Raw genomic sequence first — 27,481 nt, 5'->3', positions numbered from 1 at the left:
GGCACGTGGATCTGTGAGTTCATGGCCAGCCTGGTCTACAAAGTGAGTCAGAGCTGTATAGTGAGACCCTGTCTCAAAAAAGAAAAAAACAAAAAGAAAGAAAGAAGAAACAGTATAGATTGATTCTTTCAAGGAGGTGAGCGGTACCACGGACCTAGCATGGTCTTGTCTAGACATTTACACCCCCAAAGCCCTCAATCAATTTGTAAAACTTTTCATAGTAGACTTCAATTATCTTTAATTCTAGACCTAATTTAGCCCTGCTATGGAAGACATGATCCTTATGGGGGTTTTTAATGAATGCTCTGAGCTTTCAACAAGGACTCTTCTGCCTGGCTGACTGGAATGCCAGTATCCCAGCACAAGAACTGAGTCGCGCCTTTCTGGCCAGTCTTTCTGAGAAGCCTTACCCACTGAGTGTTCCAGCCAGTCAATGGGAGCCCCAGCAATGCACACAGCTCTTCCTTTGGGAGGGGGGCTTCTCTGACTTTTGGACTCTACACCCTACACAAGAGTTCATCTGAGCTCTCCAAGACTTGTCTCATTGGGTCGAGGGACGGCCACTCGCTTTCTATTCCTTTTTACTTCCAATTTGTTTCCCTAGAAGCAGATGTCATCTAGAAAGTTCTATTCAAGCTTTTTAAAATGTGACTTAACCAGATAAGCGGAACTTGCAGCCTAAATGTAAATACTTTCACCATGAGCAACCGCAGACGACATCAGTGAATGCAGACCTGGAAGGAGAGGACAGCTGGAAGACAGCTGCCAACTGCAGGTAACTGATTCCATTTTTCCACGGAAGTCACCTGTCTTTCTATTCCTGCGTCTCAACACTATAGAATACAACTAAGTAGCACACATATTACTTATAAGGCTCTAATTAAAATTTTCAAAACTTAGGGGCTAAAGAGTTGGGTCCGTGGTTAAGAGCACTGTTTGCTCTTACAAAGGACCCTGGCTAAAATCCCAGCACTTACAACTATCTGCAACTCAGTCCCTGGGGATTGGATACTCTCTTCTGGTCTCTACATGCACACAGTACACAAACACACAGACAAAACATTCATACATATAAAAATAGGGCCAGGTTTTGGTGGCACACACCTTTAATCCCAGAGGCAGGCAGATCTCTGTGAGTTCGAAGCCAGCCTGGTCTACAAAAGCTAGTTCCAGGACAGCCTCCAAAGCCACAAAGAAACTCTGCCTCAGGAAAAAAAAGAAAGAAAGAAAGAGAAAACAACAAACAAAACAACTGCTGGGCGTTGGTGGCTCATGCCTTCAATCCCAGCACTGGGGATCTCTGAGAGTTCGAAGCCAGCCTGGTCTATAGAACAAGTTCCAGGACAAGCTCCAAAGCAATAGAGAGAAACCCTGTCTCGAGGGGAAAAAAAAAAAAAAAAAGATACATATAAAATAGGAAACGGTCAGGTGCTGGAGCTGAGGCTATGACTCGGTTGTCAAGTATGCAGTAGTAAGCCCTGGGCTCATACCCGGCTCCACATGAGAGGTGGTGCATGCCTGTTATCTCAGCACTTGGGAAGTAGAGGCAGAAGAACCACAAGCTGCAGATCATCCTGGCTACACAGAGATCCAGGCCAGACTGATCTACATGGGAACCTGTCTCAAAAAACAAAAATAAAATCTAAACTAAGATATTGTATTTGGTGTGTGCACATGAATTGCAGCCTAAACTATACTTCTAATTTTAAAGATCTTTAAATTACATTTATTTAATTATGGGGGTGTCTATGTGGAAATCAGAGGGCAACCTGCCAGTCAAATGTCAAATCTCTTCTTCTACCTTGTGTATCCTGGGCATTAAAGTCAGTCATAAGGCTTGGCAGAAGCACCCCCTTGTGTGTGTAATCGCTGGTAAACGGACATTCTCCACTGCACAGGTCCTCCCATCTGTCCCAGACAAGTCAAAGTGTCTTTCTTTGTTAAAGGTTTGGGGTTTTCTTTTGTTTTTCTGTTGTTGTTTTTTGTTGTTCTTGTTTTAAGATAGTATCTCAATATTACTTTATTCAAGACACTGGTTTTACTTTGTTGTGTTCTGAGTTTTTTTCAAGACAGAGTTTCTCTATGTAGCCCTAGCTGTCCTGGAATTCACTCTGCAGACAAGGCTGGCCTTGAACTCAGAGATCTGCCTGCCTCTGCCTCCTGAGAGCATTTTTTTTTTTTGAAATAGTGTTATCATTATTTGTGTGTCTCTGGATTTGGGCCTCCTGCCTTGGCCTTCCAAGTGCTGGGATTACAGACGTGCATTAGCACATCTGACTTTTAAACTCTTATCAGCAGAGTTTACCTTTGATTTTAAAGGAAATGTCCAATACTTAACTATTAAATAGGATTATGGAGATGCCACTACTATAAAGAGCTTTTATCAAAAATGTAGATGGAATTTTATAAAATCCCATTTCACTAAGAATCTCATCTCAGGGCTTGAGAAACTGCTCAGCAGTTAAAATCATATAATGATTGGTCAGTGGTGGCGGTACACAACCTTTAATCCCAGTACTGGGGAGGCAGAGGCAGGAGGATCTCTGTGAGTTAGAGGCCAGCCTAGTCTACAAAGTGAGTTCCAGGACAGTCAGAGATGTTACAAAGAAAAAAACCTGTCTGGAAAACAAAACCTCTTTGATCCATATTAAGTAGCTGATTAGCATTTGTTAAAAGGATACTTGAATAGATGTGAAATTTGAACAGAAAGTTGTTCCCACACTGGTACCACAATATTTCAAATACCACTAAGTACACCGGCTTCTTCTGACCTCCTTCCATAGAATATAACTATCCTTTTATACCATGTAAGTCATTACTAGTCATTAACAACTTAATAAATTCATAATTTTTTTTCTCCGTGCTAAATTCTAACCAGAAATCTCTGTGATTCCACGTAAAGGAGGAAAAACTAAAGGAGGCTCCAGAACAAACCTTGGTCCTCTTTTCCCCATACTGCTATTTTTTTTTCTTTTCTTTTTTTTTTTTTTTTTTTTTGGTTTTGAGACAGGTTTTCTCTGTTTTGGAGGCTGTCCTGGAACTCGCTCTGTAGACCAGGCTGGCCTCGAACTCACAGAGATCCTCCTGCCTCTGCCTCCCGAGTGCTGGGATTAAACCACCACCACCCAGCTCAGAAAGTGAATCCTAGAGGAAGAAGTTGACCTTGGAAGTATGTTCTACTGTGGTGGTTTTCTAATGGACTCTGAATGCATTTAAGAAGCAGTCCTTTAAACACAAAGGGATCATGTAGGAATTAGCAAGCCCACTGATGGGAGACAAGTTCATCCTACTGAACAAGACACCAAACAAGCAAGGAAAATAACCCAGACCACAGAGCACACACCAATGTGTCCTCCCTGTCACCAGGATCTCACTGTTCCATTATCCTGACAGCGGCGTCTTTCAGAGAGAGAAGAAACTTTCATGATGCTGAAAAACTGTTCATTTTCCCAAGGTGTCTCTACCCAAACATCTGCATGACAGCACTGTTATAATCCCTAACAAATGGTGGGAATAGAAACCAAGACCGAAAATCTGTTTCCTGTTCCCAACTCTTGTTCTTCCACTAACGACTCAAATTCCTACCTTCGTTTTCTAATTATATAAGCAATTGCACATATTAGATCCTGAATTAGAAACAACAGCATAACTAAGAAATAAAGATGATACAAAAAGCAAAGATAAGCTTCTAGCTTAAGATGACAGCAATTTAGGTATTTAGATACAATGTATTTCTCATTCTCCATCATCTAAGAAAATGGGTATTATCAGAAAGTTAATTTTTTTTCTTTTTTTCAGTCAGGGTTTCTCTGTGTAGCCCTGGCTATTCTGGAACTTTCTCTGCAGATGAGCCTGGCCTCAAACTCACAGAAATCCACCTGCCTTTGCCTCCCGAGTGCTGGGATTAAAGGCATGCGCCACCACCACCCAACCAAAAGCTTAAATTTTATCTAAACTAATGTAACATCATTCTTTCCATCTCTTTCCTTCCTCCAAATTCATCCTAACATACATATCTTACATCCTCAGGTGAGCACCCTTCTCGCCCTGACTAAGTTACACAAAATTACTTGTACAGTTTTCTGCATCCCTGTTCCTGTCATTCATTTCGAGATTAATTCATGTACTGATTTCTATTAACAAAACAGAGATGAAATGTGTGAAACGTCTAACCTCTTTATTCTCTACTCCACTGCTGGAGAGCTCCAGAACAGAACCTCCACTGTCAACCACTGCCGATGCCATTGCTTATTCCCTGAGGAAGCTTCAAATTCTACGAGTAATTAGGACTCATAGATGATGGTCCCGGTTATAGGTTTCATTTTCATGGTTTAATTCATTAGAGATGCAGTAGATTAGACATCCAGAAGTCCAGTCTTCTAAAGATGATTAACCAGAGGGTCTAAAAAGAGCAAGAATTGGAATTGTTAAGAATACACAGGAAAGAGAGAAAGCAATTTAATATTTAACATTGTTTAGTTAAAAAGAATATAGACTACTTAAGAGTTTAATATTCAAATTCATTAACTTATCAAACAATATTTTACCAAGCTATTATACATGGGTATTATATTATAGAAGACATAATGCTAAAACTTCCTTGGGCCGGAGACATTTCTCAGCAGTTAAGAGCACTGGCTGCTCTTCCGTAGGAGCCAGGTTCAATTCCCAGCACCCACATGGCAGCTCATTATCATCTATAACTATAGTTCCCGGGGATCCAGTGCCCTCTTCTGTCCTCCACACCAGGCACACACGTGGTACACACACACATCCAGGCAAAACACCCATACACATAATGTTAGCACTCCTCTCTTTTACGGAGATGAAATATTATGCCTGGAATATTTTAACAGATTTTGTTATTTGAGACAGGGTTTCTCTATGTAGCCCTGGCTGTCCTGTAGATCAGGCTGTCTCAAACTCACAGAGATCCACCTGCCTCTGCCTCCTGAGTGGTGGGATTTTTATTTTATTTTAATTTTTTTGGTTTTTCGAGACAAGGTTTCTCTGTGGCTTTGGAGGCTGTCCTGGAACTCGCTCTGTAGACTAGGCTGGCCTCGAACTCACAGAGATCCGCCTGCCTCTGCCTCCCGAGTGCTGGGATTAAAGGGGGATTTTTATTTTTATCTGGGCTGGAGACATAGCTAGTAAGATGAGTAGTGGTGGCACACACCTTTAATCCCAGCACTTCGGAGGCAGAGGCAGGAGAATCTTTGAGTTTTAACCCAGCCTGGCCTACCGAGTGAGTTCAAGGACAGCCATGGCTACACAGAGAAACCGTGTCTGGAAAAAACAGAAGAGAAAGTGAGCGTGATGAGTTCAGCTGGAGAGTGGTGGCACACACCTTAAACCACAGCACTCCATCCAATGCTCTCTTCTCCCTGCCGTTGAGATCACAGCACATACTCACACGCAGACACACACATACATGTAACTAAAAATAAAGATTTCTTTGTAAAGATGCACTTATTATGTATGCAGTGTTCTGCCTGCATGTATGCCTGCACACCAGCAGAGGGCACCAGATCTCAAGACAGATGGTCATGAAAACTTGAACTCAGGACCTCTAGAAGAGCAGCCAGTGCTCTTCTTACCCAGACATCTCTACCCCAAAATAAATATTTGTTTGTTTGTTTTGTTCTTCTAGACAGGGTTTCTCTGTATTGTTTTGGAGGCTGTCCTGTAACTAGCTCTTGTATACCAGGCTGGCCTCGAACTCACAGAGATCCACCTGCCTCTGCCTCCCGAGTGCTGGGATTAAAGGTGGGCACCACCAACACTCAGGCAAAATAAATCTTTTTTAAAAGACACTTTTAAACTCTTTTAAGCCCTGCACATTGTAGCTAAACTTGTAAGGCTTACACAGCTGCTGCTTTTACAGACATGAGGGCTTCTTAAATCTCTTTCTTCCTCCTCCTCCTTTCTTAAAATGTATTTATTTTATGTGCATTTGTGTGATCGCCTGCATGTATGTCTGTATGAGATGTCAAAATCCCTGGAACTTGAGTTTTAGACAGTTGTGAGCTGCTGGAAATTGAACCTCTGGAAGAACAGCCAATGCTTTTAACCTCTGAGTCATCTCTCCAGCCCCTCTTTCTTATAAGATGAATATTAAAATGTGTCTTATCTACATTTAATCCTCACGTTACTTTTTATTTGATTTGTGTTATGTTTTTCATACAGAGAAAATTCAAACCTTTCTGACAGGATTTTCTTTTAATGTCAAATTTTAACCATGTAGAAAATTTAAGTATATACTTTGCCAGGCAATGGTGGCATATACCTTTAATCCCAGCACTCGGGAGGCAGAGGCAGGCGGATCTCTGTGAGTTCGAAGCCAGCCTGGTCTACAGAGCGAGTTCCAGGCCTGGCTCCATAGCTACTGAGAAACTTTCTCAAAACTCCATATGAGCCGGGCGTTGGTGGCGCACGCCTTTAATCCCAGCACTCGGGAGGCAGAGGCAGGCGGATCTCTGTGAGTTCGAGGCCAGCCTGGACTACCAAGCGAGTTCCAGGACAGCCTCCAAAGCCACAGAGAAACCCTGTCTCGAAAAACCAAAAAAACAAAAAACAAAAAACAAAACTCCATATGCTTTTTTCTGCATGCAGCAGGCAGAATAATGTATACATAATAAAAAAATAAATCTTAAAAAAAAGAAGAGAAAAAGAAAACTGAAGAAAGATCCACAATCCCATGACATTAAAGCTCCTGCTACTTTTCCTAAACCTGTTTTCCAAACATATACGAAAACAAAAGTAAACTTTACTCACAGTTTGAATGGTAAGTAGTCTAAGCATCCTTCATTGTTTTCACAACTCGTGAAGAGCTAAAATCTAAACCAGCAGTTCTCTGGAACTACTAGTGGAAAGGAAAAAAAGAAAGCATTAACATAATTCTATTTAAAACAAAAACACATTTTGTCTTCAATAAGTATGACTCGGACAGTATATACTTAATAAAGCAAATCCTCTCCAGGGCTGATGGCACACATTTACACAATATAAAATCACTACTTTTAGATGACTAAGGAATCAGAAACTCTGAAAATCAGTGCTGCAACTTTAAGCTACCACTACATGACAATTAAGTAAGGTCACATCCATGTTGTGGAGTATATTACAATTAACCAAAAATCTTTTTAATTATTTTTAAAGGGGAGGGGAGGGTGCATCCCCCGGAACTGGAGTTACAGAAGGTTGTGAGGCACCATGTTTGCTGGGAGTCAAACACAGGCACCACGGAAGTGTTCTTAACTGCTGAACCATCTCTGAAGCCCCAACCAAGAGGTTCCCAGAGCGGTAGCACTGAGACCTCTGTCCTGGCTCGTTAGCTCTAAGTCAACTTGACACAACCAGTCACTGGGCAGGGAGGAGCCTCAACTGAGAAAATGCCTCACTAAGATTTGGGCAGGCTTGTAGAGTATTTCCTGGGCAGGTGGTCCTGAGTTCTGTAAGAAATCAGGCTGAGCGAGGCAGGAGAAGCAAGCCTGTAAGCAGCTCCCCTCCATGTCTTTGCATCAGCTCCTGCCTCCAGGTGACGGGGACGTCCTTCTGTATATATGTTTCTCTTATTGGTTGATGAATAAAGCACTGATTAGCCAGTAGCCAGGCAGGAAGCACAGGTGGGGCTACCAGATGAGGAGAATTCTGGGGAGAGGATGCAGAGAGAGGCCACCAGGGAGATGCCATAGCCACCAAAGGAAAAACATGCTGGAGCCTTCTCCAGTAACTCAAAACCACATGAAGATACACAGATTAATAGAAATGGGTTAATAATTAAGAAAGAGCTAGCAAATAAGAAGCCTGAGCCATTGGCCAAACAATTTATAATTAATATAAGTCTCTGTATGTTTATTTGGAGCTAAACAGCAGCAGGACCAGACAGGACAGAAACTCCATTTACATTCAGGTTCCTGCCCTGTTTGAGTTCCTGTCATGACTTCCTTCAATGAACAGTGATATGGAAGTTTTAGCCAAATCAATCCTTTCCTCTCCAACTTGCTTTTTGGTCATGATGTTTCACCACAGCAATAGAAACCCTAACTAAGACACTCCCCTTCGGCAGTAAGAATAAAGTTGAGAAAACAAAACTAGGGGGCTGGAGAGATGACTCAGCAGTTCAGAGCACCGACTGCTCTTCCAGAGGACCAGGGTTCAATTTCCAGCACCTACATGGCAGCTCACAACTGTCTGTAACTCCAAGATCTTGACAGCCTCATACAAACACACATGCAGACAAAACACCAATATGCACATAAAAAAATAAATTTAAAAAAACTAAGGCGGGGCTGGAGAGATGGCTCAGAGGTTAAGAGCACTGACTGTTTTTCCAGAGGTCCTGAGAATTCCCAGCAACCACATGGTGGCTCACAACCACCTTGAATGAAATCTGGTACCCTCTGCTGGCCTGTAGGCAGAAGGCTGTATATACAATAAATAAATAAAATATTCAAAAAAAAAAAAACTAAGGCAGGGTATGCTCATGCACATCTTCAACCCTAAGGTCCAGGAGCCAGGACAGGCAGATCTCTATGAGTTTCAAGCCAGCTAGGATTTCATAGCTCAAACACTTCTATAGACAGACAGACAGATTTTAAAGGATGGATATGGTGACCCATGGTTTTTTTTTTTTCTTTCTTTTTTGAGGGGGTTGATTTTAGAAGACAGGGTTCTCTGTATATCCCTGGTTATCCTGGAACTTGCTCTTTAAACCAGGCTGGCCTAGAACTTAAGAGATCTGCCTGCCTCTGCATCCCAAATCCTGGGAATAAAGGTGTGGGTTACCACCACCCAGCAGTGGCCCATGCCTTTAATCCCAGCATCCAGAAGCCAGCCTGGTCTACATAACTCAGGCCCTTTCTCAGAAACAGAGAAATTTCTCAATAAAGTCAATGAACCAAGTAAACTGAACTCAGAGAACCACAAAATAACACACAATATGACCAAGGTTCAGTTTACAACCCGTACATGGCAATTCACAAGAATGTGTAACTACAGTTCCAGGGATCCAACACCATCTTCTGGACTTGTCTGGTATTGCATATACACACTGCACATACATAGAGGCCAACATTCATATATTTAAACTTAAAAAGAATATATCCTAGTCTGGCGGTGGTGAAACATGCCGTTAATACCAGCACCCGGAAGGCAAGAGGTAGTTGGATCTCAGTGAATTCAAGGCCAGTCTGATCTACAAAGTGAGTTTCAGGACAGCCAGGAGGGCTACACAGAGAAACTCTGTCTCCAAAAACCAAAATAAATAGATAAACAAATAAATGGAAATAAATAAAAATAAATAATAAACCTTTAAAAATTAAAGACAAAAATACAAACAAAAATAAAAAAATAAAGACAAAGTAACTTGGAAACAAGAGAAATGATTTGTCACACATGACAGATCCTCAAAAAAAAGAATACCAGGAAATATGTCATCAGATTTGTGGTCACAAAACTGGCAAAGATATTCAAAGAACTCAAAGAAAAAAAACACTGTCAACAAAGAACCCTAACCCTGCAGAACCACCCTTCAAGAGCAGAGGAATGAAAACATCGTCAGCAAGTCTAACAGAGCTCACCACTAGTGAGCAGGGCACACTTCAGGCACTGCTCCAGAGTGCCAACGAGACAGAGCAGGAGGACCGTGGGCCTGAGGGCTCTGTGAAGAGGTCAGGGCCGGTCACATGCAGCACCTGCTCCGCAGAGGAGCGCTGCTGCTACTGGCTTTTATCCACGCTTGCTTTCTGGTGCTTTGCAAGACTAACAAACTTGTTCAAAAGCTCATGTACTAATATAAATTCCAATTAACTACAGATTTTATTTTTGATGTAATTTAAGGAGAAAATTAATTTTAAGAGTGAGTTTGTTTTGGAGCAAACAAGCATGAAGGCTGAAGAGCTGCGGCATCAAACTGAACGAGATGGAGACCATAAAGGAGTTTTTGTTTTCCTGGTGTGGAGACTGAACACAGGGCTTTGTGCACAAGGCAAGTCTGCCACTGAGCTAGCTCTATCACCAGCCCACAAGCAGAGGGGGTTTGGTTTCTTATTGTATGTGCATTGGTGTTCTGCCTGCATGTATGTCTTCGTGAGAATGTCAGAGCTTGGCATTACAGACAGTTGTGAGCTGCCGTGTGAATGCTGAGACGTGCACCCAGGTCCTCTTGAAGAACAGCCAGTGAGTGCTCTTAACAGCTGGGCCAGCTGTCCAGTCACAAATTAGTAGAGTTATGTTACTAAAAATCACACTGCCAAAATTCAAGTTACTGTTCAAATAGAATTACTACAGGTTAGTGAATGTAATTCCAATAGCAAACACAAAGAAAATAGCTATAAGATATATAATAGGAAATGAGAAGCTTAAAGGTTCTACTAAAAACTCAATTACATGCAAAAGGAACAATGGTACAAAAAAACATGAGGGCCCAACATCCTGCTGCCGCACAGAAGATGTGCAGGGAAGTCACAGAAGCGTCTCTTTATTACTGGCCACTACAATCTTTTGGTTACTTTAAAGACAATGAGCACAGACAAGAGGACAAATCAGCATGACCATGGCCACCAGCATTTACCGTCCGAGCTCAAGGTGACACTGGCTCTTAGCCCTCCTAACCTTTCCCATATGCCAAACTCTGGGGCAGAGGCTGAGAGTCAGGAAAAATACAAGAAGGTGCCTGATAATGTAACTGCATTACAACTTAAAGTTTTTCATTTGTTTGGTTTTTTCAGGACAAGGTTTCTCTGTAGACCAGGCTGTCCTGGAACTCAGAGGTCCGCCTGCCTCTGCCTCCAAGTGCTGGGATTAAAGGCCACCATCACCCAGCAAAATTAAAGTTTTATACATAATGGTATTTGATTTTTAGTAAACTTTTTTTTATTTTTAGATAAACTTTAAGGAAGAAATTTCCAGAGGGAAACATATTTTTCCTGTTATTCCTTACAAGACCAAACACCATTTACATGAAACCCTACATACAACACTTACCAACCATGTATTAAAAAGAAAGAGAAAAAAAAATCCTGCTGTAGATTAATTCTCTAGCCTGGAATGAAAAGTACTTTTCCTGTGGCTTTCTCCACACTTGGAAAAGAGAAATAAACAAACATTCCTTCAAAGTTCTTCCTCCTCCTGTGGCCAGTTGACCTCTGACCTCCTACCTGGGATGGCTGATCCAGGCACAGAGCCCTCACCCAATTCCCCACAAGCACTGGTCCAGGCACAGAGCCCTCACCCAATTCTCCACAAGCACTGATCCAGGCACAGAGTGCTCACCCAATTCCCCACAAGCACTGATCCAGGCACAGAGTGCTCACCCAATTCCCCACAAGCACTGGTCCAGGCACAGAGTGCTCACCCAATTCCCCACAAGCACTGGTCCAGGCACAGAGTGCTCACCCAATTCCCCACAGGCACTGGTCCAGGCACAGAGAGCGCTCACACAGTTCCCCACAAGCACTGGGTTCTTGGGGTTCGTGCCCCCCAGTCTAGCAGCCTCTTCCGCGTTGTCAACAGGATGGATATTTCCTTCACTTTCCACCTTCTCCCAACACCCCTTCACCCAAATTAGATTTCAATTGCACATAGCCAGTCCTCTATTTGAAATCATATTTTATAACTCATTCACCATGTAATGCCTGCCTCCTTCCAAAATACAAAACCCATGAGAACAGTAAAATAAGGTCACGTCGTCTATGTCCAAAAAACCTAAAATGCTATTTTGTTAAGGACTGCTTTGTTTTTAATTAATTATGGGTATGTGTCCACAAGCACAGGTACCCGAGGAGTATGCATCAGCCCCGCCCCGCAGGTGGGTGCTGGGTTGCCTACAGCAGCAGCTCTCCAGCCCCACAAGTGGCCAGCTGGGAAGACGTTGACACTTTAGAACCTTCCCACTCTTGCTGTTCTCTCTCTTCAGTTTCTCCGGTCTCATTATTCCTTTGGTTTGTTGTGTCTACCTTACACAGGGGACTAATCAACCGCAGGAAGCAGGGACCAACAAGTAGCAATCTACACTTGATTTCCAGTTCAAAGACGGAGGACATCCCAAAATGACCTATCTTAGTTTTTAAGACTCTTTATTTTACGTGCATGAGTGTTTTGCCTGAGAGTATGTTTGTGCACCACATGCATGAGTGCCTGGTGCCCACAGAGGTCAAAAGAGGGCACTGGATCCCTTGGAACTAGGGTAAGCCACCATGTGGATGCTGAGAGCTAAACCTGGGTTCATTTCAAGAGCCACAAACGCTCTTAACAGCTGTGCCATCTCTCCAGGACCCTGACAGATCTTTTAAATCTATACTGATTCTTAGGGCCAAGGACAGGTCTCAGTGCACAGAAGGGCTGGCAGCCAGGACTGACTTCCTGAGCTCTCTCCTCAGAACCACACAGTAGAGAGAAGCAATGCCTGGCCTCCACATCAATGTACACCCATTCAAAGCAAATAAATGAAACTAAAACTTGAATGTTTTAAATATATCTATCAACAACCATGAGTAATTATATAAAAGTTGAAAACCGTTTTAAAAACTATCATGTGAGCCAGGCAATCATGGTACATGCCTTTAATCCCAGCACCGAGGATGCAAAGGCAGTCAGATCTCAGTTCAAGGCTAGCCTGGTCTACAGAGCTACATCAGGGACAGTCATGGATATAGAGAAAACCAGTCTCCAAAACAAGAAAGAAAGCAAAACGAAGTCTCATTCCCAAATGAATAAAACCTATGCTTAAATAAAGCAGAGACAGCTATGCATTAGACAATCTCAATAAAGGTGCTGAAGTTATAAAAATGAGCCAAATGAAAATTATAATGTTGAAAAGCATTACATTAAAATTAAAAATTCATGCTAGGTGTGGTGGTGCATGCCCTTAATCCCAGAACTCAGGAGGCAGAGGCAGGGGAATCTCTGTGACTTTGAGATCAGCCTGGTCCACAAAGAGAGTTTCAAGACAGCTAGAGCTTTTACACAGAGAAATGCTGTCTCAAAAAACAAAAACAAAAGAAAAGAAGAAAGAAAATTCCTTCAGGCTGAACAACTCAAATCCATGAAAAGAGATGCATACACAGAAATAGATATAAACCTAAACAAAAAAATTAACATGCAGTAAATATAAGAAGCTCTTTTACAAGAATACAACTGAAAGAGCAAACAGAAGTCAGTCCTGAAGAGAATGACAGAGCTGGCGGCGCCTGACTGCGGGCTCAGCTGCACAGGAGGTTGACTTGAGGGTCACATGCAACAGTTCCGGACTAACACAGGCTCTACCCCAAAGGTCCCATCTCAAGACAACAAAGGAAAAATAAACACAGAAGGCTGTACTATTGTACACTAACTACTGCGAACAGACAGGATGGGAAGATAGCATCTTGAAGCCAAGTTTCTATGTCAGAATAAAGTTGTTCTTAATCTAAAAGAGATTGTAATAAATTAAAAACTATATTGCCACATATGGTGGCACACACTTGAAATGCCAGCACTCAGCACATTGAGGCAGGAGGATTGTGTTGAATTCTAAACCCGCCTAGGCTACATGGTGAGCAACAGGTCAATCTGGAGAATCTCTTTAAAGGCAGACAGACACACAGACAGACACAGACACACATACAGACACACAGACGGACGGACGGACGGGCGGACAGACGGACAGACGGATGAAGCTGTCCTCTGATGACCTGCTCTGTGGCATAAGTGCCCTACATATACACAAATTTAAATACTACTCAATTGCTGATCGGTATGAGGACCTGCCCACTAAGGGTGGAACGATTTCTTATGCAGGTAGTTCTAGACAGCATAAAAAAAGCTATGTAGAGTCAGGCAGTTAGGAGTAAGTACTGTGTAGGCTAGGCTCCAAAGTTTCACAGAGAAACTCTGTCTTGGACAAAAAGAAAGAAAGAAACTTGGGGGCCCTCAGGTTTCAGTTCAGTTCCCAGGACCTAAGTCAAGTGATTACAACCACTATAACACCAGCTCCAGAGTACACACTGGGAAGGGGGAGGAGAACCACAACACAGACACGCAGAGAGAGAATGAAAAGTAAAAATAATAGCACAGCCAGGCGTTGGAGGCGCACGCCTTTAATCCCAGCACTCAGGAGGCAAAGGCAGGCGGATCTCTGTGAGTTCGAGACCAGCCTGGTCTACAAAAAAATAATAATAATAAATAACAATAATAATAATGATAATAATACTAAAAGCATGGCACTTTTGAGTAGGAGCCAGCCAGAGAACAAGCCTGTAAGCAGCACTCTTCCATGACTTCTGCTGCAGGCTGCTGCCTTGGCTTTCCTCCATGATGAACTGTGACAGAGTAAGACCAATCCTCAAATTAATTAATTACCAAAGAGAAACGCCCAGGCCACACGCCTTCACTGGTAAATTCTATCAAACGTATTCAAACAATAATACCAATCCTTCACAAACCATCACAGTAAATGAGAAGCAGAGATACTCAACACATCCCTCAAGGTTAGTGTTACTCTAGAACTAAACCAGAGGGGACATCACTTCTCCTCTGGGCCAAAATTACGAGTAAATCAAAATATATATGATGAAAAAAATGTAAAAATACATCTAGCAAGAAATACAGGCCAATATCCCTTACAAACAGACATAAAAATAAGTCAAATGTCATTAAATCAGAATCCATCAACGGCATACTTGTTTGCATTGACCAAGGGAGATTTATCCTGGAAACCTGCTTCATACTTGAAATGTCAAATGACATACTATAGCATATTACTGGAATAAAGGACAAACCATACTATCGTACAGTGAGTGACCAATCACACTGGTCTGTGTAGGACTGAAGGACCTTCCAAGATGCAAAACAAGGGCAGACTCAGGTAGACTGTCACAGCTGGTAATGCCAACAGACATGGAAAGAGTCTGTGGCTGGTCCAGTACCCATGCATGTTTAAGACACAACCTGCTACAAAAGCAGCCTCAGCCAGCACTGCACCTGAGACAAAGACTTATTAAACCTTCTCCTCCACCAACCTGGCGGACGCCATGCAGGCTCTCACCCACTTCTCATCAGCCTTGTACTTCCTGGTGGTTCTACTCAAAGGAAGGAAAGAAAAGAGGGAAAGCGAGAAATGTGTTCTGATTCGGACAATACAAAGCTACCTTCACTAACAGGCTATATGGTACTGTATGCAAAAAATACTGCAGAGTTCACCCAAAATACTGGAAGAATAATTTCTTCAGAGAGATAAAAATATACAAGACCAATTTGCAAAAAAAAAAAAAAATCAATGCAGCTTCTATACACCAGCAACAGAACTGGCCCAACATTTTAAAAGACAACTGCACCATGCACTCAGGAGGTGACTCGGGGGTAAAGGCACTTGCCGCCAACCTGACTCCAGAAGCCCCACCCATCCCACATGGGAAATGAGACAACTTACTCCCAAAAGTTGTCCTCTGGCCTCCACACTAAACAAACAAATGTGAAGGAAAAGAACTAAGACACTTCCATTCACAGTATCATCAAAAAGAATAAAACACTCTGAAAGTAAACTGAAAAAGAAGTATAAATATGACACAAACATATAATGGAATTATTACTAAGCCTTTAAAAATAAGGAAATTCTGCTATTTGCAACAGGGATGAACCTTGAGAATATTATGCTAAGTGAAATAAGGCAGACACAGAAAGGCAAATATACTCACGTGAGTTATCGAAAATAGCCAAACTCAAGCAGAGAACGGGATCACCTTTAATCCCAGCACTGGGGGGGGGGGCAGAGGCAGGCGGGTCTCTGTGAGTTTGAGACCAGCCTGGTCTACAGAGCGAGTGCCAGGACAGCCTCCAAACCCTGTCTCAAAAAAAAAAAAAAAAGAATTCTCCCCAAACTGATGTAGATTTAATATCTATCAAAACTCTCTAAAATCTCTACCAAGTGACCTTTTTTCAGATGCAGACAGACAGCCCAACCCTAAAATTATTTATAGAAAAAATAAAAATGGGCCAGTTGCTGATGGCCCAACCTTAATCCCAGTACTCAGGAGGCAGAAGCAGGCAGATCTTTGCGAGTTCAAGTTCAACCTGGTCTACAAAGTTCTAGGACAACCGGAGCTACAAAGAAAAACCTGTCTCAAATAAACAAAAATAAATTTAAATAAATATATAAATGGGGGCTGGAAAGATGGCTCATCAATTAAGAGCACTAGATGTTCTTCCAGAGACCCAGGTTCAATTCCCAGCACCAACATGGCAGTTCACAGCTGTCTGTTAACTCCAGTTCCAGGGGATCTGACACCCCCACACAGACACACATGCAAGCAAAACACCAATTCACATAAAGTAAAAATAAATATTTTTAAAATAATTAAGATGGACCATAAAGTTGACTAGCTGTGGCACCAAAAGAGAAATAAACTGTAAACATAACTGCGTGGTCTGAGTGCTTGTTTAGCATGTTTAACTAAGACCATGAGAACAAAAGACAGGAGAGGACAATTATGATTACTGACATGAAAAGACAACATCACTATGAACCACAAGGAAAACACAAAACTTCAACGAGCCAGCCACTTCATATCCACTAACACGACCACATCATATCTACTGCGACTGAAAAGGACAGACGGTCCTAAGTGTTGACACAGGGCTGCAGAGGTGGCTGGGCAGTTAAGAGCACGGGATGCTCTTCCCGAGGACCAGGGTCAGTTCCCAGCAACCACATGGCAGCTCACAACTGTCGTTAACTCCAGTTCCTGAGGACCCAACACCCATGGCAAAACACCAATGCACATAAGATAAAAATAAATAAATTTTAAAAAATTAAGTGCTGCCGGTGTTGGTGGCGCACGCCTTTAATCCCAGCACTTGGGAGGTAGAGGCAGGCTGGATCTCTGTGAGTTTGAGACCAGCCTGGTCTACAGAGTGAGTTCCAGGACAACCAGAGAAACAATACAGAGAAAGCCTGTCTCAAAAAAAAAAAAAAAATTAAGTGTTGACAGTATGACTGAGCATGCAACTTGGTACTGCCACTTTGAGAAATAGTTTGGAAGTTTCTCTGAAAGCTAAACAAAGCACAGTAATTCTATTCCCATGTGTTTACTCATAAAAAGGAAACCATACATCCATATAAAAGCTTGTGATCAAACATTCAAGGTGTATTATTTTAAACAGTCTGAAACTGGAAACAATCCAAACAGCCATCAACTGGTCAACTGGCAAATGTAGTATATCCACAAAATACATATTACTTATCAGAAATAAAAAGGAAGTCCTGATACACGTGAAAGATGTCAAATCTAAAAAATATAGATATTCCATTATTCAAAATGGCCAGAGGACGCAAACATAGGAACAAATTGGTGACAGCCTAGGTAGGGCTGCGGCTTTGGAGTTTGAAGACTAACAACAAACAGGCTGTAGAAAATTTTGGGGGTGGGCATAAAATCATACTCTAAAGAAAGTCTAGGGATGTTCTCAATCCTATACTGAATTATACACTCAAAATGGATGAGTTAACTTTGATATTGAGTCAAAAGAATGATTTCTTTAAAAAAAACCACACTGAAGAGAAATGAAAAAATATTACCACAATAGCCAAGAAAGGGAAGCCCAAGAACCTGTCAGCTGATGAATGGGTGAATTATCAGAGGTGTATGAACGCGAAGGAGCATCACTCAGCAAAATAGTAACAATAAAGTATGGACACACACTACAACATGCAGATTTTTAAAACTTCATGCTATGTGAAAGCGGCCAATGCCAAAAGGTTACATTTTGTACTAGTGTACATGAAATACTGACAGATGCAGAGACATACAAAGAACATGAGAGGTTACCTAGGGCCAGGAGGATGAGAGCGGGAAGGAGTGAGCTTGTGGGTATGAGAGTTGGGTGGGGCGTTTCTTGATTGGTGGCACTGGGACCTCCAATCAGGGACCCCCATGCAAAGTAAACACTTTACCACTGGGCTACAATGCTAACCCGCATGGTTGTTTTAGGGGTAAAGAACACGCTTTAAGTTTTAGTACAGTAGTTGTGCAACTCTGAATATGCCCTAAAAACTCCATTGAACTTGTACATTAATAATCAACTAAGTGGCATGTGGTTAGTATTTCAATAATGCTTCTACCTCTCCCCACCCCCCCAGTCTCACACACACACACACACACACACACACACACACACACACACAATGCACAACCTGTGAGGTAAAACCACCAACCCTGATTTGGGAGGCCCATTGCAACCACTGGAGAGGCTTGGGAGAGAAAAGCCTCAAAGCTTTAAATTCTTCCCAAATATACCCTGGGTATTTTGCAACTATTTATGCCTCCAAAGTACAATGATTAATTCAAGTAATCAAGTTTTTAAAAGGATAACAGTGCAGGCCTTTAATCCCAGCGCTTGGGAGGTAGAGGCAGGCAGATCTCTTGTGAGTTTGAGGCCAACCTGGTCTGCAATGCAAGTTCCAGAACAACCAGGACTACAGAGACCCTATCCTGCCTCGAAAAACAAAACCCCCAAACAAAAGTAACACTAAATACCGAAATTTTACATGCTGAAGACACTTCAAACTTCTACTTCTTGCATTTACATGAATAAACTCTGGGCACTGCACTGCCTTCTATAAACCTTATTCCCAGACTCACATGAAGTCTACTCAACGCTCTGAAGAAACTGTAACCCACAGACATACAATCTTATCTCAGTAAGGCCCGGACGGACATTGTTCCGATTCTGGCACTTAGGGAAAGTGAGTAATTTGCCTCTGAACGGGGACTCGCAGAAAAGAAAACCCAAAAACTCTGAAGACCAAAGGAGCGCTTTCTAGTGTAGCTTCTCACCGCCGGATTAAAACAGAAACCACGGAGCATGCCCTCAACCCGAGACAGACGCCCCAGGGCTGCAGGGACGCGGCCCCGTCTCACTCTCGCTGGATAGACTACTAAGAACTTAAAGAAAGGCTATTCTGTTGGGGACGTGGCCCAGGAGGGGCATCGGAAACGGCTCTGGGGCTGACTCCCGGCCCCGGGGGTTGCCTTTCCGTCCTCCGCTGACGGACTGAAAACGTCCCACCGAAGCCCCGAGCGGATCCGGCCGCCGCGCGCTCAGCGCCGCCAGGGCAGAGTCGGTACCGAGGCGCACGGCGAGGTCCCCCGGGGCCAGCTCGGAGGGCAGAAGACCCGGGAGGCGGGCACCGGGCCAGGGCGCTCCGAAGACCCGCGGGTTTTGTTGTTGTTGTTTTGTTGCAAACACAGATTGCGATCGCAGCCCGGCTCCCCGGGGGAGCAGGAGGCGGCGGCGGCGGCGGCGGAGGGCCGGCGGGGAGTGAGAATAAAAGAACAGCGGGGTACAACCTGTCGTGCCCGCCCGGGGCGGCGGGGGTCAGGCCCGACGGCGACGGAAACTGCCGGCCGCCCGGGACGCGCTTCCCCCGCAGCCCGGCCGCCGGGCGAGGACTGGCGCCGCGAGGTAAACAGCGCGCGCCGCGGTCCCTCGGCGCCACGACCGTTGCCCCGGGTCGCCCCGGTGCGGGCTCCCGCCCTGCCCCCAGCTCCGCCGGTGTCACCGCCCCAGCCTCCGGAAAGCCCCTCCGCGGCCGCCGGAGCAAACAACACAGGCGCGGGGCGGGGGCGCCCGGGAGGCGCGACACTCGGGACGGCCGGGCTGGGTCGCCGCGCCCTCCCTCCCTCTCCCTCCCTCCCTCCCGCTCGCCGCCGCCGCCGCCGGCCTCGGCCGTCCCCGCGCTCTTACCTGCTCTCCTTCCACGTCGCCGTGTCCCTTGCCCTTCCCCTCAGGGCCACAGACCGGCCGTCCGCCCGCAGGGGGCCTCTCCGGGCCACCGCGCGAGCCGCTCCGCACCGCAGGACGAGACAAAACCGCGCCGCGCCCCCTCACACACACACACACACACACACACGCACACGCACACACACACACACCCGCGCGCACCGCCCCGCAGACCCCCCCCCCAACCGCCGAGGCGACCGAGGCGACGACACGGCCCGGCGCGGGGAAGCTGCGGCCGCCCCCGCCCTCCGCACCCGCCTCGACTCCTCCCCCTCGGCCTCCTGCCGCCGCCGCCAGGACACTGGAGTCCGCCTCCCCCACCCGGCCGCTCCGCGCGCTCCTCCCTCCCCGCGCGCCGCCGGGGAGGCGACACCGCCAGTCACCGCCGCGCCTGTCAAACCGGGCCGGCTATTTATACTCCCCGCCGCCCTCGGGCCCCCCGCAGCCCGCCTCCTGCGCTCTCGAATCCCGCCCTCTCCTCCGCGCCCAACTTCGCCCGAACCCGCCTGCTCAGGTGGAGACGCTCGCCGCTCGTCCCGCTCCGCGTCCCCGGGGCTTCCTTCCACCCCCAACCCCGACACCCACACCCCCAGGGCGCGCGCTGCGCTGCGCTGCGGCCGCGGGACGGGCGCGTGGGGGACCGCAGGGCCGTGCGTGCACCTGCAGCCGGGCCGGGACTCCAGGAGCACTCCCCGGGCCACTTTCGGGGGTCCCTGCTGTCACCCCCTCGTCCCCTCTCAACTTGGGGTCCCCCTCCCAGGTTTTCCAGTGATCGCACCACACTAGGACTAGGCGTGCGCGAAGTGAGGGTTCGTAAAAGAAAACTCTTGTCGGCCCGGGTGTTCGGAGTCCCCCGCGCGCGTCTCCGGGATCGGTGGCTGGTGGAGGCGCGGGCGAGCAGCAACGCGCACCGCCGCCCCCCCCCTCCGGCCCCCGGCCCCCGGCCACTGACGCACGTGGCGCCCCGCCCCGCCCGCTCGGCGACCGGGGGCGCCGCCCGCTCCGCCTCCCAGCTCGTCCACAGCGGACCCCGCCCCGTTCCCAGAAATTACCACCGCCCAACGGCCGGGCTGCGCGGCGGTTGGTGCCCGCGGTGGCCGGCGGGCGGGCGAGCGGGCGGGCGGGCGGCCCAGCGCGCAGCTGCGGAGCGCGGCGGGCGGCCCCCGTTCGGGGAGGGGGGGTGGTCCCGGGGAGCCGCGACCGCCCACCCCAGCCTTTGTCGCTCCTCGCTCCGTCCGCCGCCCAGAAGTAACTCAAGTCCGGGGATCTTCGGGGCCAGGGCGAAGGAGCGCGTGTGAGTGGAGGAGGAAGAGTCTGTTGTTTCAAGTGTCCGCGGATTGGGGGGGAGAAAAAAAGGGAAGCCAGCAGGAGCCGCAGGCTTCTGGTTTGCACACTTTCACACAAAGAGGAGCCTCTGAGCGGGGCACTCTCACGCGCCTTCCAGGGCACAAAAGCCAATGACACGGTGCCCGGGATGGCCTGCGTTTGCAGCGGCTCGCTAATGGTCTTTCTTAGGCGCAGTTACGCATGCAAACGCCCGGGTCTCTTTCCCTCCGCCACCACCATTCCCCGCCGCCGCGGCTGGCATTCGTTTCTTTAACAAAGAGCATCGGCGGCTGTCCCGGTGCGCGCGGGGGCCGATCCTGCTGGGCTCAGACTCTGGCAGCTCTCCCTGCGGGAGACTCAGCTCTTGGAACAGCATCCACAGGGTTAATTTCTGGGCTCCAACTGCACTGTTTTTGATGCTACAACCAGTTTTTACGGAAACGAAATCCTGAGCGGTTTAATAGCTGTTTAAATGAACGTGGGAAACGTGGAAATGACCCTGGAATAGGGCTCAAATGTTGGAGACAAACGCAGGCTGCTGTGTTTTAAGTCCCTTGATGAACATAAGAATTTAACCGCATTTTAAAAGCTGCTAATGCCTAGCTGGGGGTGATTCTTTCGTATCTTAAAGAGCAAGTTTTTAACAAGACATCCTTGCTCTGAACTGTAGTAGAAACCTGGATTCGCAGAATGGTTAATCAGTGATCCTCTGGACTCGTGGGAAGTTTTCAGTCTTGAGTTCAAAGGCTTGGTGACTATTGGGACCCCTCTGAACTACATGTATGAAGTCTCAATAACTTTCAGACCTTAAATATGTAAGAGGGTACTGCACACACAGCACGCTTTTCTGAAGGACAGTGTTTCTCTGTTTCTTATAAAATCACTTATGAGAACCACTGCCCACTTGGGCACTTTCTGAGTAAGAATACTGCAATCTCTCACATGACAGGAGCTTGCTTTCTTAGTTAAAGATAAATCTTACATGCAGAAACATCCTATTCCTGTTAGCTCCTTACAGAAGAAATGTTTCTCCCATTTCCCATCCAGAGTAAGCTGGAAAGTCCCAGGCAAAGAAACTTCCTGCTCTTGGCTTTTTTCCTGCTCTTGGCTTTTTTCGCTTCCATGCATGCATACACTTTTGAAATGTACATCTGAGAGCTGGAGAGATGACTCAGCCGACCTCATGATCTTCCAGAAGACCCGAGTTTGAGTCCCAGCACCCACATTATGACTCACAACCATCTGTAACTCCAGTTCCAGGGGGTCCAATGCCATTTTTTTCTTCAGCCAGGAGTTAGTGGCACAGGCCTTTAATCCCAGCACTCAGGAGGCAGAGGCAGGCGGATCTCTGTGAGTTCGAGGCCAGCCTGGTCTACATAATGAGTTCCAGGACAACCTCCAAAGCCACAGAAAAACCCTGTCTCGAAAAACCAAAAAAAAAAAAAAGAAAGAAATGTAGATCTGTCATAACTCATAACTCAGATTTAGAACATCCTCCACCCTGTTGATGTTGAATTCAGATAATTTTATTTGCTTCTGGCCAAAGCAATATGGACCAAAGTTACAGTGTAAGGGTTCTGAAGGTCCCGGCCTCAAGAGGTATTGCATGTTTCTGCTCGCCTCGCTAGGACTTCTGGATTACACAATTTGAAGAACATGTCTGGGGAGTCTGCTGGTCCAAGAAAGATGACACACACAGGGAACGGGCCTGGAACCATTCCTAGCTTATAGCCAAGAACCTGTATGTTGTGCAACAGCTGAAACATTCCATCCTGAAGGGAAGCTCCTTAAGCAGGAAGGTTATCAAAAGAGCTTCAGGAAGTCCCTGAAACTGACCTCCCTGACAGAGTAAGCCATAAGAGCAGAGAGTCCCTCTCAGAAGAGCAAAGCCAAGCTGCCTGGAAGAGGTTTAGACCAACCGAGGCACCTGGAAAGGACACGCTCCACCCTGTGGAGCTGCCTGCAGGCTGTGCAGCGTGATCCAAGTCCCCAGCTGTCACCTCTGCTGGGGTGGGCTTGGCTGACGCAGCTGTCTTTGAGTCCTTTTTGTTCTTGTAAAGAACCCCTCACCCGTACCTCCCATTGGTTCACCAGGTTGGAATTTGGTGGTATCTATACTTTGGTCAGTGAGGATTCTCTAACCGGGGTGAATAGTGTGTTGAGTCTCCCCAGGAAGGATTTGTCACACAACATTGTAGAATATAAGATTGTGTTTGTCTGCTTGCTTGCTTATTTGACAGGGTCCTCCTGGCTGTGTTTCTTAACATGGCCCCCAACACAAAATTCTCCTGCCTCAGCACTGAGGCCTAAGATTTTAGGTACACCCTGCATTTTGAGTATGTTTGCTTCCCAGATGAAATGGTCTACTGTCTTTGTACTAGCCAACATAGTGAAGAATGAGGATCTCTGAGAGAGATCTTTGGAAGCGGGCATTCAAAAGACACATCCCTTGTAGAGAGAAGCCTAGTAAGAAATGAGAAAGTTTTACCACAAAGGGTCTTAAAGACCCCAGGGTCAGGAAAGAAGGTTGTCTGATGAAGCCAGGAACCCCAAGCTAAGGATCATGCAACAGACAGCTATGTTATAATTGCATTGCTTTTATTTTTTATATCACATAATTCATTTCTCGATTCTACATGTGTACCGTTAGGATATTCCCATCATTGTTTTTCAAATACTATATAACAAACATATTAAGGATTCAAGTATAATAAACATATTTAGGATCCAAGTCTAAGACAGGAGGTGATGGTGCGCGCCTTTAATCTCAGCACTTGGGAGGCAGAAGCAGGCCTATCTCTGAGTTTGAGACCAGCCTGGTCTACAGAGCGAGTTCCAGGACAGCCAGGACTACACAGAGAAACTTGTCTCAAGAAACCAAAAAGGGAAAAAAGGGAATCCAAGTCTGGGAAAGTAGTTCAGTTAAGTGCTTGCCATGTAAGCCTGAAGGAACTGGATTTGAGCCCCAGAACCCACGTTGTTTGTTTGGGGGTTTCGTTTGTGTGTGTGTGTGTGTGTGTGTGTGTGTGTGTTTGTTTGTTTTTTAATTTTATGGTCATTGGTATTCTGCCTACATGTATGTCAGATCCCCTAGAACTGGAGTTACAGACAGGTGTGAGCTGTCATGTGGTTACTGGGAATTGAACCCTGGTCCTCTGGAAGAGCAGCCAGTGCTCTTAACTGATAAACCATCCCTCCAGCCCCCAGAATCTAAGTTTAAATAAGCCAGTCATGAGCCAGGCATGGTGGCACATGTGTTTAATCTCAGCCCGTGGGAAGCTGAGGCAGTAAGATCTCTGTAAATTCAAGGCCACCCTGTCTACATATTATTGAACTGTAGTGAAACCCTGCCTCGAACAGTCCTTGGTTGGTGGTGGCGGCTGTGGCGCACACCTTTAATCCCAGCACTCTGGAGGCACAGGCAGGCAGATCTCCCAGATGCCCATGAAAATAGTTTTAGCATATACCAAGTCCTTATCCGCTGCGTCATCTCTCCAGGCCCAGTTTCAGATGTTTTATGTGCACATAGTACACATATGCATATTCGAAGGCAAGTTAAACATACACGGGATTATATAACGTGCTGGTGAAATTTTTTTGTACATCTTTTCTCTGTGTTTATTTTCCCTCTGTTCTCTTTAATTACACAGAAAGTCTTTTTAAATTTTAGCCTGTCTTCTGTAGGACAGGCTGAGCAAAGGAAGAAGTTTTCATGCTTTAATGTCAGTGTGTCAAACGGGAGAAGGACACGTTAGGACGCATTGTGGGGGTAGCAGTGACAATTGCCATGAAAACACACGAGGAAACTGAAATCCTCAGACTTGGTCAATAAACTAGTTACCTCTACTAACCAGGATACTGGCTTTTGGGTGATCAGAGTTATTCTTAATTAAACAAAGCCATATTCCATATTTTTGGGGGGGGAGGTTTCGAGACAGGGTTTCACTGTATTGCTTTGGAGGTTGTCCTGGAACTCACTCTGTAGACCAGGCTGGCCTCGAACTTACAGAGATCCGCCTGCCTCTGCCTCGTGAGTGCTGGGATCAAAGGCATGAGCCACCAATACCTGGCCATATTCTTTTATAACCTTTAAAGTCAGTCCAACCAAAACAATACAGAGAAACCCTGTCTCGAAACCCCCCCCAAAAAAAAGAAAGAAAAAAGAGAAAAGAAAAAAGAAAGTCAGTCCAAGAACAAAGTATAGGCTACTCTGACCTTGCCTGGGAACTCACACATCGTCACATCTAACACATTCAGTTAGTTAGTGGCCTGCTTCAGTGAGGGAGACCACTACTCAAAGATACTAATACCAAAAGTTGAGAGTGGTCAGGGACCATGCTCACAGCAGTGAGTGACTTAACCAGTATTTAAACTCAGGTCTCTTTCATCTCAGGCTGGTATAGTCCTGGATGTCAGTGACCTACACACTTCATAAAATCAAGCAGAAAAAAACTCTCCTCTGGCCCACTCCTTCCTTAAACAAGTGGTTCTGAGCCACCAGCCAGTTGAATTCTGGTGTTGACCTCCCCAGCCTACTGCAAACCTTCCCACCCTCCTTTCTGAGCTGCTGCAGAGAAAGTAGTTCGCGCTTCTGCTCTGGAGCTGCAAAGGGATTCAGTCTCTGTGCTCATTTTTTTTATTTAGGTATTGTCTGGCTTCTAATTTTTTTTAAGTGTAAGAGTGTCTTGACTATAGAGGGAAGGAGGGAGCATGTGGCACCTCCCTTTAATCCTAACACTAAAGGAGGCAGAGGCAGCAGGATCTCTGTAAGTTCAAGGCTAGACTGATCTACAGAATGAGTTCCAGGACAGCCAAAGCTACTTAGAGAAACTTGTCTTGAAAAAAATGAAGCAATAGCAATAAATAAATAAATAAATAAATAGGGTGTTTTGCCTACATGTATGTCTGTGTACCACCTGCATGCCTGTTGCCAAGGAGACCATTAGAATGACTGCATCAGATCCCCTGACTGGAGTTACACACAGTTGTGGGCTACCTGGGGGTTCTGGGAATTGAACCCATGTCCTCTGGACTGCTGGAGCCATCTCTCCAGCCCCTTATAAAGCAGAATCTTGCCGGGCGTTGGTGGCGCACGCCTTTAATCCCAGCACTCGGGAGGCAGAGGCAGGAGGATCACTGTGAGTTCGAGACCAGCCTGGTCTACCGAGTGAGTTCCAGGACAGGCTCCAAAACAACACAGAGAAACCCTGTCTCGAAAAACCAAAAAAAAAAAAAAAAAAAAAAAAGCAGAATCTTTAACACCTGTGTAGTGATCAAATTACAAACACACCCAGGCAGTGGTGGCACAAACACGTGAATCTTTGAGTTCGAGGCCAGCCTAGTCTACAGAAGCGAGTTCCAGGACAGCCTCGGCTATACAGAGAAACCCTGTCTCAAACCAAACCAAACAAAACAACAACAACGAGCCGCCTCAGAGAGTGACAGAGAATCACAAAACCAAATTGCTTTTGAGAGGATATGTTAGATTTCTAGACTACAAGGAGAAAAAAAATTTTTTTACATTTATTTATTGTGTGTTCCTGCTGTGTGCAAGCAGATGCCAGGACACACTTGAGGAGGTCGGAGGACAACTTGAGAGACTCCGTGCTCTCCTTCCATCATCTGGGATTGAACTCAAATCATCTGACTTGACAGCAAATGCCATTACTTGCTCACTGACCTTTAATGAAGCAATTTTTGTTAGTTTGTTCACCCTTGGCCAACCTGGAATTTCCTATGCAAACCAGGCTGCTCTCCTCCAATTCATACAGACCATTCCCCCTACCTCACCCCCCCCCCACCTCTACCTGTCTAAGTGCTAGGATTAAAGGCATGTGCCACCATAGCTGGCTCCCAATGAACTAACCTTTGAGGATGAAGTTTGTAGCATCAAATGCAATCAGATAAAGTAAGCAGGAAGTATAAAGTTTTTGATATACAAAAGTTAGGTCCTCAGGATTATGTCCACATAACGTCTTCTACTAAAACAGGCTGTCATTTCATATTTGTTCTTGGTGTTCTTCACACATATATATATATAGTATACATATAAATATATAGTATATAATATACAATATCACATATCATATAATTTGTATGTCATATATAATGTATCCATACCATGTGTTATATATAATATGTACATTATATAATGTATATGTATCATATAATTATATACATTACATGATTTTTTATACACACACACACACAAGGTTTTTCTATGTCACCAACCACCCTGGCAGTCCTGGAGCTGGTTCAGTAGAGCAGGCTGGCCTCAAACTCATAGAGATCCGCCTGTCTATGCCTCCAGAGTGCTGGGATTAAAGAAGTGCACCCCCACTGCCCGGATCCCTTTTGATTTTTGTTTGTTTTTGAGACATAATTTTACTCTACATCC

At 45.5% G+C, this 27,481-nt stretch overlaps 1 protein-coding gene across 7 annotated transcripts in view; it reads right to left on the bottom strand.

The window, feature by feature from the left end:
- Positions 1 to 20,826, bottom strand: part of Elf2 (E74 like ETS transcription factor 2) — an 81,207-nt gene extending 60,381 nt beyond the window's left edge. For 2 of the 7 annotated variants that reach the window (XM_005077489.4, XM_040754448.1), the window contains exons 1-3: positions 19,723 to 19,886; positions 6,775 to 6,862; positions 4,174 to 4,402 (exon numbers count right to left, since the gene is read on the bottom strand). In XM_005077489.4, coding sequence (XP_005077546.1) covers positions 4,174 to 4,245 — 72 coding nt within the window. In that variant the 5' untranslated portion in view covers positions 4,246 to 4,402; positions 6,775 to 6,862; positions 19,723 to 19,886. Of the gene's footprint in view, positions 1 to 4,173; positions 4,403 to 6,774; positions 6,863 to 19,325; positions 19,424 to 19,722; positions 19,889 to 20,810 lie in introns of those variants that run through there. The other 5 variants (XM_040754447.1, XM_013118706.3, XM_005077488.4 and 2 more) reach the window with 5 other exon arrangements.
- Between the last annotated feature and the right edge of the window lie 6,655 nt (positions 20,827 to 27,481).

This window comes from Mesocricetus auratus, unplaced genomic scaffold (assembly GCF_017639785.1).
Source record: "Mesocricetus auratus isolate SY011 unplaced genomic scaffold, BCM_Maur_2.0 Super-Scaffold_100011, whole genome shotgun sequence".
Lineage (NCBI taxonomy): Eukaryota > Metazoa > Chordata > Mammalia > Rodentia > Cricetidae > Mesocricetus > Mesocricetus auratus.
This window is presented reverse-complemented; position numbering and strand designations above follow the sequence as displayed.